General features: G+C 39.4%; 1 protein-coding gene across 1 annotated transcript; it reads left to right on the top strand.

The window, feature by feature from the left end:
• The first annotated feature begins 1,088 nt into the window (after positions 1 to 1,088).
• LOC149831584 (beta-galactosidase 5-like) lies at positions 1,089 to 12,920 on the top strand. Its single transcript, XM_090013043.1, has 21 exons — positions 1,089 to 1,491; positions 2,573 to 2,599; positions 3,836 to 3,942; positions 4,038 to 4,133; positions 4,768 to 4,880; positions 4,967 to 5,033; positions 5,191 to 5,283; positions 5,482 to 5,625; positions 5,993 to 6,081; positions 6,336 to 6,441; positions 6,548 to 6,635; positions 7,052 to 7,170; positions 7,263 to 7,427; positions 7,567 to 7,742; positions 7,824 to 7,933; positions 8,041 to 8,150; positions 8,255 to 8,365; positions 8,726 to 8,839; positions 8,924 to 9,129; positions 10,446 to 10,782; positions 12,522 to 12,920. Exons 1-21 carry the CDS (start codon positions 1,089 to 1,091, stop codon positions 12,648 to 12,650), a joined length of 2,910 nt encoding a protein of 969 aa, XP_089869169.1. The 3' UTR covers positions 12,651 to 12,920.
• The last annotated feature ends 1,089 nt before the right edge of the window (positions 12,921 to 14,009 follow it).

The raw sequence follows: 14,009 nt of genomic DNA, 5'->3' as shown, positions 1-14,009 counted from the left end.
AAAATACAAAACAGACTGCCACGATGTTGGCATGAGCAAAAAAAAAAAGCTCATGTTCAGCATGACCTGGATGTGATTTACTTGATGACACATTACCACAAGCACTGCACAACAAAGTTGTTCTACAAAGTTCATGTGCACCACTTGTTTGCTGTTGAGCCCAATGCCAACTACCACATTTTCTGCTCAGTGGCACAAATGTCATCTCATGTTTTCTATACATCTCAAGTGCAGAAGGTAAGCAGTAAATAGCACATAAGGGCTCACCACACCTGGTTAGGTAGATCAGCTTAAGGTTTTCAAGTTGAAAGAGGTTGAGAGTAAGATGTGTACGCAACCTTTGCTACAAAGCCTAAGCCAAATGGAAAACTGCCTCCAGTTAATTGGCAGGACAAATACTTGTGGAGGTTTGCAGTGTGGACATCCAATTCAGTCTGACTTATCACTTCTTGGCTTATATAATGACTCGGGGTAGCAATGGTTTCTCCGTGCTAAATATTACATAAACCTGAGAAATGTGTAGCTTTTAAACTATTTGTCTCCTAAACCGTCACAAACCCTTTTAAAAAACATATTTTCATGTGTTTTTTTGCTTAATTTAAATTTATAGATGTGTTTATCATTATTTGTTTACTAAAAAACATGCTTTGAATCCAATCAATTTAACAAGAATTCTTGATTTTTAGTTAATCAAGTTATTATTTTATAATATGAATTATTGATTTTTCTTTTTTGTTGAGCTCAAAACACATTTAAAAATGTTTAAATAAAAAAAATTACAAAAAAGGTACCTAACTAATCAGCTATTCACAAATAGGCCTGATGTTTCAATTATCACATTTAACTGCCTGCTTTTAAAAGTTGCATTTCAAAGACACGCTTTCAGCCAATTGGCATTGTCTCAATAAAGGAAAAGACCAAAACACCCTCATCTTTTTAAGACCATCCAAGGGGAGACAGAGAGAGGGGAACAGTTTGCCCCACCAGCGGTTCCATCTCCGCAGCCTGCGACCACGCACTCGTCCACATCGTCGAGCTCTCGCTGCCCCCCACTCCGCCTTAAGTACACGTTCCTCCTCTCTCGCGTCATGGTGGAGCCCTTCGCCGAGCTCCTCGCCAAATGCACCATCCCCGACCCTCCTCGGCCAGTCTGCATCATCGTCGACGCCCTATCAGTTGGGTCATTGAGGCCCTCCAGCGATACTCCGTCCCCTCTACCGCTCTCTTCACCAACGGCACCTGCACTTGCATCTTGGAGTACGTCGGCTACACTTGCCATTCAAAGAGATAAACCCTGTGTTGGGTCCGGCTGGGGGTTTTTCCGGCGACAGCAACCATTCGGCATCCCTGTATGGCGGTGGCCCTGCAAAAACAAAACAGAAAAAGCAGACAGCGTACCTGAGGCTGCCATTGACGGAGGGCGGAGGACGTTGCCGGAGAAGGGCGCTCTTCAACTCAGCCGGTCTGCAGCCACCACAAGCGCAGGCTACCGTATGCAGACGATGAGTCGACCTTCTTCCCTCCTAATCTCTGTATTTGCACACCTTCATGGGTTGCTTATGAAACCCTTTTATAATCACCGAATGAAAACGGTTGAACAACTGTTTCCCTTTTATTCGGTAATGAGTTTAACGGAAAGAGCAAAACTAATGGGGAGCGTTACCCACATCGTGGGTAACCACCACCAACGTGGTGGTTAATCCCAACATTCTCCCACTTGCTCCGACGATAAACTCTTTAACCAGAAAACCTTATGGGAATAACTTGATGAATAGAATGGCCTTTATATTCTATTCTAAAGGTCCTTAGTTGAATCTCTAATCCTTAGGAGATTGACAACAACCATAATGAAAATCAAAACTGAAAGTGATCACTTTATTTACATGCATATGTCAAAAAGAGTTTAACAATCTCATCCTTATTACATGTTCGGAATATAATCCCGGTGCTAGCCCTTTAGTAAGAGGATCAACGATCATCTCTTTGGTACCAATATTGACAATATGCACTAAATGATTCTCTGTCCTTTCTTTAACAACAAAATACTTCAATTCCATATGCTTGCATGACGTAGTACTTTTGTTGTTGTTCGAAAAGGACACCGCAACTTTATCATCACAGTAGACCTTCAGTGGCTTCCCAATGGAATCGACCACCATTAACTGTGACATGAAGTTCTTTAACCATATAGCCTGCGATGTAGTCTCGTACAATGCTATGAATTCTGCCTCCATGGTGTGGGCAGCAGTGGTCGTCTGCTTTCCACTCCTCCAAGAGATCGCTCCCCCAGCAAGTAAGAAGACGTACCCAGTAGTAGACTTTCTACTATCAAGGCATCCTCCTAAATCTGCATCTGAGTAGTCAATGACCTCGAGGTGATCAACTTTATGATACGTTAACATATAGTCTTTTGTCCCTTACAAATACTGCAAGACTTTCTTGGCAGCCTTCCAATGGGATAAACCTGGGTTAGACTGAAATCTGCCAAGTACCCCTACTGCAAAAGAAATATCTGGTCGAGAACATGTCTGCGCGTACTGCAAGCTGCCAACAACTGATGCATATGGATAAGCACTCATCTGTGCTTTGTCAATATCGTTCTGTGGACACTCCTTTAGGCTCAGTTTGTCACCTTTTGATATGGGTGTAGAAGTAGGAGAACAATTCTCCATCCCATATCGCTTTAACACATTTTCTATATAGGATCTTTGGGAGAGGCCTAGAAACTCTTTTGCTCGCTCTCGACGAATCTCAATGCCAAGAACATAAGCAGCCTCACCCATATCTTTCATATCAAAATGTGATGCAAGAAACTGTTTGTCTCTGAAAGCAATTTTATATCGTTGGTTGCAAGTAAGATGTCATCCACATACAACATCAATATAATGAACTTACTCTCACTTTCCATAAGGTATATACATTGATCAATAATGTTTTCTGTAAACTCGAAAGTCACAATGACTTGGGAAAATTTAATATACCACTGTCGGGAGGCCTGTTTAAGTCCATATATTGATTTGTTAAGCTTACAAACCAAACGATCATTTTCAAAGAAACCAAGAGGTTGTTCCATGTATACCTCTTCATTCAAATCCACCATGTATACTACACATTTCTCACGTAAACTCACTTGGGATTGCATGAAATTTGTAAAACCCCATGTTGTCATATCCTTAATGTTGAGCACTCCAAATGTTCATAGCTGAGCTGACTTTTCTACCTTGCAATTTTCCCTTTTGAGCCTTTAGGACATCAAATGTACACAAGTAACACTGACAAGATTAAACATGAACGAAAAAGGCATTTTGGGTAAGCATCACCGATTCTTTCCCACTGACAACCAGAAGTATCCAAGTAGTTTGCAACTGAAATAGAAAATCTCAACAAAATTTATGCAAAGATTGGTTAAAAGTCGAAACCTATTAAAAAGCCAAAATCTTCCCTCCCCCATCATGGGTTCATTTATTTTCCTTTTTTCTCAGCTTGCCAAACTCTCATGAACCACAAATAAAATAAAGCTTCAACCATCTAACTAACCCTTACAGGCAGCATTATAAAACCCATATGCAACGTCCAAGAACCGTTTTTTTCATCTGCAGATGCCAAAGAGAAAAGTCACTCATGGTGGAGCAACACTAGCAGCAGCAGGAGGAGAACGGAGCAGCAGAGAGCTGTGGCTCTCTGTCTTTTGACCCACTTTATAAGAAAAGAAGAAACACCCATTTCCCTCCGTAAAATTGTAGCACAGATTCAGCAATGCCATTCACAGCAAGAATCCATTGCTTTAATCTTTTCTTCCTCTCTTTCTCCTTGCTGATCCTGTTATTTTTGGTGGGCAATGTACGCTCTACTGTGACATATGACCGAAAGGCCATCATCATCAATGGCCAGAGGAGAATTCTCATCTCTGGCTCCATTCACTACCCCAGAAGTACTCCTGAGGTGCCATTTCTCTGCTGCTCTTGGCATTTTTTCTTTGCGGGGTTTCTCTTTTCTTGGTGGGTTTTCGAGTACTGATGGTTTTTGGGGTTTTGTAGATGTGGGGAGATCTTATTCAGAAGGCAAAAGATGGAGGGGTGGATGTCATACAGACATATGTGTTCTGGAACGTTCATGAGCCTTCTCCTGGAAATGTATGTGGGGATCTGTTCTTCTCATGACATGTTTGTTGCTTCTTTTTAAATTTTTGGTTGAGCTCTCTAGCTTCCCTTGTTTCTTTTTTCCTTTTGGTGGTTTTCCTGCTGGAGTTAAGTGCAGTTAGTATGACTGATCACTGGTTTAGATCTTAACTTTAGTGCCTGTTGTTTGGTATTTATGTGTATACCATAGATTCTTGTTTTAATTTTTTCCAATTTTTGCATTCTCTTTTCCATTTTATTGTTTCATATTTTATCTTTTTCTTTTTTTTCTTTGTGTATTATATTTTGATATTTACTCTGTACGTTTCTTTTTCTTTTTTCGGCTTTGTTTCTTTCCCATTCTTGAACAAGTTACTTTGTTCTTCAAATTTTGAAGGTCATTTTATGATAAATCTTGTTTTCTTTCCACCTTCATTGAATGTTAAAACTTTGAAATGCCTGCGAGTTCTTTGTGTTTTTAGCATTGTTACTGTATATGCATATAACAACCATAAGAGGGACGTGTTTTGATGTCTTTAAAGATATCTTTAAAGTTGTTTTTATGGTTGTTATATTTTTTATCTTTTATGTTGTGATGTTGGTGTTCATGAAAATCTGGATGGTTGATTATGTGAGCAATTTTTTTCAGTATAATTTTGAGGGAAGGTTCGATCTTGTTCGGTTTATCAAGACAGTGCAACAAGCTGGCCTTTACGCACATCTGCGAATTGGGCCTTACGCCTGTGCAGAATGGACTTTTGGGTATCTGTTACTTCTTCATTTATGGTTTGTTATTTTTTTTCTGTTTTTGTAATCAAATTGTATGTGGCCTCTGTTTCTTTTGTCAGGGGGTTTCCTGTTTGGCTGAAGTATGTGCCTGGTATCAGTTTCAGAACAGATAACGAACCATTCAAGGTTTCCATTCCATTGGCAATCTATCCATGGATTTTGGTGTTAAACTTTTGCACATTTCTTTGTAACAATCAAAGAATGCTTCATATGGAAGATTTTAGTTACTTTTTTGTTTATTGAGTTTTAGTTGTTTATTCATACTGGTCTTTCTGGCGTATAGGATGCAATGCAGAGATTCACTGAGAAGATTGTGTCAATGATGAAGAGTGAAAACCTGTATCAATCCCAGGGAGGGCCTATCATCCTGTCTCAGGTACTGCTCTTTATGTTATTTCTCTTTTATCAATTTACTAGCTCGGTTTCTTTTTTAAATATTTTGCTCGGTGGTTGTTTTATATTTTGATTAGTTTTGCTGGTAAACTCTTTGCATGCTGTGTCACTTAATTGTTGATTTTATTGCAGTCATTTGAGAGGGAGAATTATATGAACAATAATGTTTCTGTTTCCACAGATTGAGAATGAATATGGACCAGAGGGTAAGGTATTGGGGCCTCCGGGTTATGCATATATGACTTGGGCTGCAAACATGGCAGTGGGAACTGAAACAGGAGTCCCATGGGTGATGTGCAAAGAAGATGACGCCCCTGATCCAGTGGTAAAGCATTACTGTTTTTCCTTTGGTGTGTGTGTATGTGTGTGTGTGTGTGTGTGTGTGTGTGTGTGTGTGTGTGTGTGTGTGTGTGTGATGCAGCACTCACACAATTTACATCTGGATGCCAGTCATCTGCTATGCTTCTCTTCCTCTGGTATAATTTCAGAATCTATTAACCTCTGCCAATAAGCAGAATAGAAAAAAATCTCCTGTATATTTAGGACTACTCAGACTCGAAGGCTTTGTCTCCTGTCCTCTTCCTGAATTGGTTTCTTATGCTGATGAATGTTGGTTCTGTCGGCTGCAAGCCTGCAAGATCAAAGTTTTAATACAGATTTTGAGTTTGTTTTCATGGTTACCCTTGTGGCAGATCAATACGTGCAATGGTTTCTACTGTGACTATTTTTCTCCAAACAAACCTTACAAGCCTACAATGTGGACAGAGGCCTGGACTGGCTGGTAATTTTTCTTCTCACTCTATAGTGTATTATGCATCTGTAAAACCTGATTTTCCAATTGCAGATAAGTCAATTTCATGTGAAAAAAAGCGTCCCAGAATAGCTTTTATACACTGAACTGAGTCCATGGCTTCTGTACAATGACAATCAAGCATGACTCTTCGTTTGACTTGTGCTTAGCTTATGTTCTCCATCTTCCTGAAGCATTATGGGTTCAAAGCGATGTAAATCTCTTGTTTGCTTTTCTAAGTACAGGTTTACAGAGTTTGGTGGTACTCTTCGTGAAAGGCCGGTGGAAGATCTAGCATTTGCAGTTGCACGCTTCATTCAGAAGGGTGGTTCCTTTGTTAATTACTACATGGTAAATTTTCAGAGATACACACTTCATGCTTACCAGCTGAGTAAGGTGGATTCAAGTTTCATATCCTTCACTTGTGTTGGAGTAAATGGCTTCTATTGAACTGCAGTATCATGGGGGGACCAATTTTGGCAGAACAGCTGGAGGACCTTTTATCACGACAAGCTATGACTATGATGCTCCAATTGATGAATATGGTAAGATGCTCACATTTACATCTCATCATTTATAAGGAAATGACTAAATTTTTATTAACATTAATTTATGTTTGGTTGCTTCTTCCACACAAATTTAGGATGCTTGGATGGATGGCACTCAAAAACAGAATTTTTTGGAATTCTTTAATTTCCATCTGCTAGTAATAATTTCAAATTTCTGGGAAATTCTGAATTTTCATTGGCATCCAAATGTTTTAGAGGAAGTGTTCTGGTTTCCTTATACCTTGTAAGTTGTAAAATTACTGTTTTGAGTCACTGCTCAAATCAACCTGCATTTTCAGAGATATCAAGATTGATATGTAAAAGAAAGGTTCTGAACGCTTAGTAGTAGCTTCCATAAAAATCTGTCCATGTTTGCCATTTTTTCTTTGTGTGTAACTGCTTCACTCTGGCAGGTTTGATTAGGCAACCGAAATGGGGGCATCTCAAGGAGCTGCACAGTGCAATTAAACTGTGTGAGCCTGCTTTAGTTTCTGCAGATCCTGTTGTAACCTCACTAGGAAATTTTCAGCAGGTCCATCTTCCTAAACTTCTGTTCCAGAGGGTTTTATGGCCTTAAGAGTAAGATTATTCAAGGAGCTGATGCAGGTTTTGTTGGCTATGCAGGCTTATGTCTTCTCTTCAGAATCAGGGGGATGTGCAGCCTTCTTGACAAACCCTGATCCCAGAACTACTGCAACCGTATTTTTCAACAATATGCACTACAGTCTGCCCCCTTGGTCAAGCAGCATCCTTCCTGACTGCAAAAATGTAGTATTTAACACCGCCAAAGTGAGTGAAAGATGGTGCTACCTGTTTTCCATCTTCGAGATTGCACTTATTCTCTACATACATAACTTTCAGTGCAGGATGTTGCACAGAGAATTTCTGCTAAACATGGGTGAAAATTCTGGTTGAATGTAAATGACAGATGGGAGTTCAAACGTCAAAAATGCAAATGTCCCTAGTCAGTAGCCAATCATTTTCTTGGGAGGCATATGATGAAGATGTCAACTCCTTGGAAGATGAATCAATAACAACAGCTGGTCTACTGGAGCAGATAAATGTCACCAGGGATACCACTGATTATCTTTGGTACAAGACCAGGTAAGAAATGTTGTTAATATCAGGATTTATCTTCTCTTCCCTTATGTAAATTTATCTGATTACTTTGTGTGTTTGTTCCAGTGTTCTTATTGATCCTTCTGAAGCTTTTCTGTCAAATGGCCGGCTTCCCATTCTTTCTGTCCAGTCAGCAGGGCATGCTTTGCATGTCTTTGTCAATGGGGAGCTTAAAGGTATGCTGGGTTGGCCTGGTTAAGAGGGGCTTCTGAACAAAGAAAGTTTCTGTTGTTTTTCATCCCACTTGGTTCGTCTAAAAATTAATTTTCTTGTGGGTTATCAGGAACTGCATACGGAAGCAGGGAAAATCGCAAGTTCACTTTTACTGGCAATGTCAACCTGCATGCAGGAAAAAATACTATTGCTCTCCTAAGCATAGCTGTTGGTTTGCCGGTTAGTTTTGTTCCCATCTTACTTTTCCTTTTTTAATAATGTAACTCAATGGATTGCTTTCTGACAAACTTGGTTGTTTCAAACTTTTTATATTACGTATTAAGAATGTTGGGGTTCATTACGAGACATGGAACATGGGAGTTCTTGGTCCAGTTGTGCTTACGGGCCTTAACAAAGGGAATTGGGACTTGACCTGGCAAAAGTGGTCTTACCAGGTATATTTTATTCTAATTTTGGATTCAAATGGGTTCCAAGCATGCATATCTTATGGTTCTCATGTTGTATCAAAGTTCTTGGTAAGTTTATGAAATATTGGTTTTTCTCAAGAAAAATATTATGAATAAAATTTTATGGGAAAATGAGTTTGTAATTCTCTATCTTTTTTTTTTTTTATAGGATCAGCAGAAATCTGCCAGAATATTTTTATAACAATGCAAAACTATAGCTTGAGAAAGTAAAATCCAACATTCGAAATATCAGAAGCATCTGTTACTACGCCTCCAGTTAAAGGGAATTATTTGATGTTACATAATTATTTATGAGACTGTTAATGAAATTGGTTTTCCTTTATGCAGGTTGGTATGAAGGGAGAAGCTTTGAAACTACATTCCCTGGAAGGAATTTCTTCTGTGGAATGGGCACGAGGGTTGTTAATGGAAAGGAAAAATCAGCCACTAACTTGGTATAAGGTAAGAACTGAGGATGATGGGACAATGTACTGTTGTTTCTTTAAATGCAGTTTGTTGATTTATCTGTTATGGGCGTATTGTCAGGCATATTTTGATGCACCTCCTGGCGGAGACCCGTTGGCTTTAGATATGAGCAGCATGGGGAAGGGTCAAGTATGGGTAAATGGACAAAGCATTGGAAGATACTGGCCGGCGTCCCTTGCAAATGGGAACTGTAGTGGGTGCAGCTACATTGGCACATATCGACAGCTAAAATGCCAGAGTGGTTGCGGATTACCGACCCAATGCTGGTGAGTACCTTGAAGGGTACTTCAAGGTGATCCCTTGTGTGTTCCATGTGATAATTTTCGTTGTTTTCTAATGGTAACTGAAGTAGCATGCATTTTGTGTTGATCATATTATTCTATTGTGATCTGTTTGAAGTTAATTGATCTTTTGTGCAATAAATCTTTTGCTTATTATGAGATATAACACTTACAATGGGCTCATACTGTGATATTAAAGGTATTTGGAGATTTTGCTTCTTATTCATCAACAACATAAAATAAGGGCAGGTGTATACTTTCGAAAGTCGCTTAAAAGTAATTTGGAACCAAAGTCATGATCTTCTGATAAAGAAACATGTTTGTGAAATTCAGACTTGCAAGCATGTTGTCATTTTTTCCTGTTAATAGTTGTTGCTAATACTGTTATTTTTATCAATACTCTCTTCAGTTTATTTTAACTTATATTACTCAATGCTTCAAGTACACTACCTTGTATGTGCCTGATGTGGATTGGTCTTGTTCCTGTTTCTAACACTCCCAAGGCTTCTATCAGCTTGCTGTTGATGCATTGAGAAAAAGGAAAATTAAAAAGGATAACCATGAATTCCATTTTCAGCTGTATTGATGGACTTTATCTCAGTTTTCTGCATACATTTTATATGTATTGTTCTTTAATTGTCCATTTTGTTTAGTTTTTTCTGTCAATTACTTTAGGTTTTTATATCATAATAGAGGGTTCTCAGGTTTGAATCCCACAGATTATTCCCCTGGCTCGCCTATAAAAAAAAAGATGAAGTTATAATTTCCTGATGGTTTACCTATCTTTTTTTCACCTTTTTCTGAAATGGAGCACTTTATTCCCATTTCCGTGATTGAGGAGTGTTCATCATGCATCTGTGGAAAACAGAGTTAGATCTATGTCACATGGGTGCGGGTGCAGGGGTGCAGCACTTTCAAAAAACTTGGATGCGGGGGTGCGGCAATATATATATATATAGTCCAAAAGTTGGACATAAATGACCCTGGGTGTGTTGACCGCACCCAGGGTCAGGTTGACCGCACCGGGTGCCTCACCCGCATCGCGTCACGTCGACGTGGGTGCGGCACCCAGTTGGCCGAGTCCTTGTGACATAGAGTTAGATCAATTTTTAACATTTTTTGTAAAAGCTCATCCATTTTGCTAAGTTATAGGAGATACAATGACTGCTTCATGGTACATCCATAACTACACTAATCAACTACTAGAATATGGTGTGCTAAGTGCTTAGACATGAGCTATGCAATTATCTCTTCTTTCTATCATTTCAGAAATTATTTAGACTTATAAATGCAATATTCAGGTATCACGTACCCCATTCATGGGTACACCCCACTGGGAATCTCCTAGTAGTGTTTGAGGAGATTGGAGGTGATGCATCTGGAATATCTCTAGTCACAAGATCAGTGGGAAGCATCTGTGCAGATGTCTTGGAATATCATCCCAACTTAAAGAGCTGGCATATTGAGAGCTATGGCAGATCAGAAGCACCGCGAAAACCTACAGTCCATCTGCACTGCACAGAAGGACAATCAATCACAGTCATAAAATTTGCAAGCTTTGGAACCCCGACTGGTGCGTGTGGTAGTTTCCAGCAGGGAGCTTGCCATGCTCCAATGTCACACTCAATCCTTGAAAAGGTATTGGACCTGCCATTCAAAATTTTATGCTCTTTTAGAATCTCTTAGATATTTTCTGTGTTAGTCTCAGTTTAACAGCAGATTTTCAAATTGAAGACCCAGCTTGAGATCTGGATAGGGTTGGTGCCAGTCAAGTCCATCATTGGTTTTGACTCATAGCATAAGCGCTTTAGCACCCATTTGAATTGCATTAGTGCATCAAACTCACCTGTCAATGGGTTCACCAAATGGGGTCTTCATGTTTCTCAGTTTAGCTATTGCTAAAATTTTCAGTATTTTTTAATTTGCCTCATATTTTCCAAGCTTTGTCAGAAAACCTTCGTTGCTTCACAAAGACTGTAATTGCATGTTCTTAGTAAGGTTTTTGTTGGGGTTTTGTTCAAGACTATCTTAGGTTTCCTATATATTTTCCTACATTTAGCCAAGTTAGAGGGTGTTTTTGCATTCCTACAAGTTTAGTCTCGCATTGAAGATTGTGAGAACTTCTCTTGGTCTTATATACAGGGGTGTTGTCCTTATGGGTAAGGCCCCTCAAGGGGCTTGGATCTTGGGCTTGTCAAATAAACTTTGAATTTTGAATTTTGAATCTTGGATCTTGAACCTTAGACTTTAGATTCGGATTTTGGTTTCGGTTTGATTTGATTCAATTTGGTCCAGTTTAGTTTACAAGCTCATAATGGCTAGTAGTTTGGGCCCCTTGAATGCCCTTTATGGGCCATTATTAGGGCTTGTGGGTTGGGGCCTATTTAAACCCCAACCCTCTCCCATTCTCTTCACTCAACAAGCTCTCCTCTCCCTCTCTCCCAATGCTCTCTCTCTCTCTTGAGGTGCCTAGCTACCTATAGCTCTCTTCTTTTCCCCAGTGCTTAGACCTTGACTCAGTCAAGGCTTTGCCTAAGTCCAGCCTAGAGTCCCTACCCGAACTGAACCTAGGACCTCTACCCAAGCTGAACCTAGGATCCTAAGATATACTCAAGCTCAGCCCAAGGTCTAGCCTAGGTTAACCTACCTAGTCAAGAGGCTTTTCAAGGTGGTTTGTGTCGAGTTACTCGGTCTCATCCAATGCAGGGCGTAGTCCAATCTTCACGAGAAGGCGAAAGCTTGGTTGTATATTGGGAGTGTAGTTGCACAAGTACTCATTACACCAAGGACTTGATCCTAATTGGGGCAACTATTACCTGAAAGATAGTGTGTATAATGCATGCCTCCGAGCATACCTGTTTCAAGCTCAGTTGTCTTACCCACCCACTGATTGAAGTATTTTCCAACAGTTTTGAGTATAGTTACCACAGGCTCTCTGAAGTTCCGCTTCTCAAGCATAAAACCACATATTTTATCTACTCTTTTGCACCCTCAAATCTCCATGGTAGGCATACTTTCAGAAAATGAAAAGCTTGCTTTCTTGATTTTAAATAGAAATTATTGAAAATATTCATGTTTGATTGATTTGCGTTCTTGAAAATTATGTTTTAATTGTAAAACCTACATATATAATGGATATCTTTCGGCAAAAAGTATTAAAGTTCAATTTAAGTAAATGATAGGTTTTATCTACTTTATTAATATAACGTCCTACTCTTCTCCCATTGTCGCTTTTTTACTTGCTTCTCCCTTCACTTCCTAACTGGTTCACACTCCATACATTAAACCATTTATGAAACACTCATTCTCTTTTCACGCTGCATGCATCACTTCTCGCACCCTCTTCCTTTTACGATAACTATCTCCTTTTCTTGCAGAAGTGTATAGGACAGCAAAGATGCTCGGTGGCCATCTCGACCGATGTTTTTGGTGGAGACCCATGTCCCAACATCCTGAAAAGAGTAGCCGTGGAAGCTGTATGTGCTTATACTGAACCAAAGTTATGAAGCCGTGCCCCAACTTCTAGTTCTTTTGTTACATATCAAGTGGATTGCTTCATTGTACACTAGAAAATGGAAAAGTAATAAACACAGTAAGATATGGCCAACAGGATTATTTGGTATCAAATGTATATTGTTTATAATTGTTCTGTTGTTACATGTGATTCTTGTGAGGTGTATTGTGCCTCTGCATACTTATCGGATGCCAGGCATCGGTCTTACCCCTTAACCAATATTTACGAAATCAGGAAGACAGCAAGGAAATGAATGCAAGAAGTTTATTTTCTTTACTTTTAAATCTCTTTTTTGTTGGTCAGTTACATGAATTGATTGACTCTCTCTCTCTCTCTCTCTCTCTCTCTCTCTCTCTCTCTCTCTCTCTCTCTCTCTCTCTCTCTCTCTCTCTCTCTCTGTGTGTGTGTGTGTGTGTATGTTCTTGCATGATTTATCTGATCAATCTGACAGCAGATTACTTTGGCATAGTTTATGTATTAGGAACTGTATATTGGATCGTGGTTTTGACGTGAAGAATGTGATTTTTCAATTGCTAAATTTTAAAGCATTGTGGGCCATGTGTGCGGGTGTGTATGTAAAGATCCCTTTTTTGTTTTAGTCCTGTTAGGTCCATTGTAAAATTCATAGTTACAGGTAATTGTTTGCTTAATCTGAATCTTTAAATATGTTTATCATTGCTTATTCATTAAAAACATGATTTGGATTGACCTAATTTAAAGAAAGTTTGGAATTGTTTCCATCACAAAGTCTTAGTGTAATATAAGCCGCATATTTTTGTTGATTTTTCATCTCTAAAGGCACATTCGAACATGAAAAAATCTAATTTGATCAGTTTCTGATCGAGTTGAAAGCCATGTGAAGGAGAAATAGTTGTCTAGCATGATCGCAATGCAAAAATAATGATGTTTGTGGCCGTTTTGATCAGTTATCCTCCAACTTGTGAAATGCATTTGATGTCCGCGGATACTGCAATCTATGCAATGAAGGTTCTTGGTAGGGACCAAGATATGGAAGGATAAACCGCTTGATAGGTTACCATGTATTTCTGAATTGTAAATTTTTCTTTTTTGTTTATTACACCAGGAACTCGGCTCGACCATGCTGAAAAGTCCTGCCAAACTATGGTCACCACTCCTGATGGCTAAAACCCTGAGGCGGCACCTCTCACGCACCAGCATGCTTGTTGCTTCGGCCTTACAGCAAAGAATACACACCGCGGATATCGGACTCGCAACATCCTTCAACTACAATGTCTTAAGCTGACCCACCTAGCCAGGTGTGTGGAGCCCTTGGTGAAAGTGCAGGCATCTGCCAACCCCCAGCTTTCTAATCAAACAAAAAAAAATTGCA

The sequence above is a fragment of the Nuphar pumila genome, chromosome 7 (assembly GCF_984573655.1).
Source record: "Nuphar pumila chromosome 7, dmNupPumi1.hap1.1, whole genome shotgun sequence".
Classification (NCBI taxonomy): Eukaryota; Viridiplantae; Streptophyta; class Magnoliopsida; order Nymphaeales; family Nymphaeaceae; genus Nuphar; species Nuphar pumila.
The sequence above is the reverse complement of the archived record's forward strand: the minus strand, read 5'-3'. Positions and strand labels throughout refer to the sequence as shown.

Excerpts from the sequence above, each read along its gene's own strand:
- LOC149831584 (XM_090013043.1), top strand. The coding sequence starts at position 1,089 with ATGGTGGAGCCCTTCGCCGAGCTCCTCGCCAAATGCACCATCCCCGAC. Across the intron at positions 4,881-4,966 it reads TGTGCAGAATGGACTTTTGG|GGGGTTTCCTGTTTGGCTGA; the intron begins GTATCTGTTACT and ends TTCTTTTGTCAG. Across the intron at positions 7,743-7,823 it reads TATCTTTGGTACAAGACCAG|TGTTCTTATTGATCCTTCTG; the intron begins GTAAGAAATGTT and ends TGTTTGTTCCAG.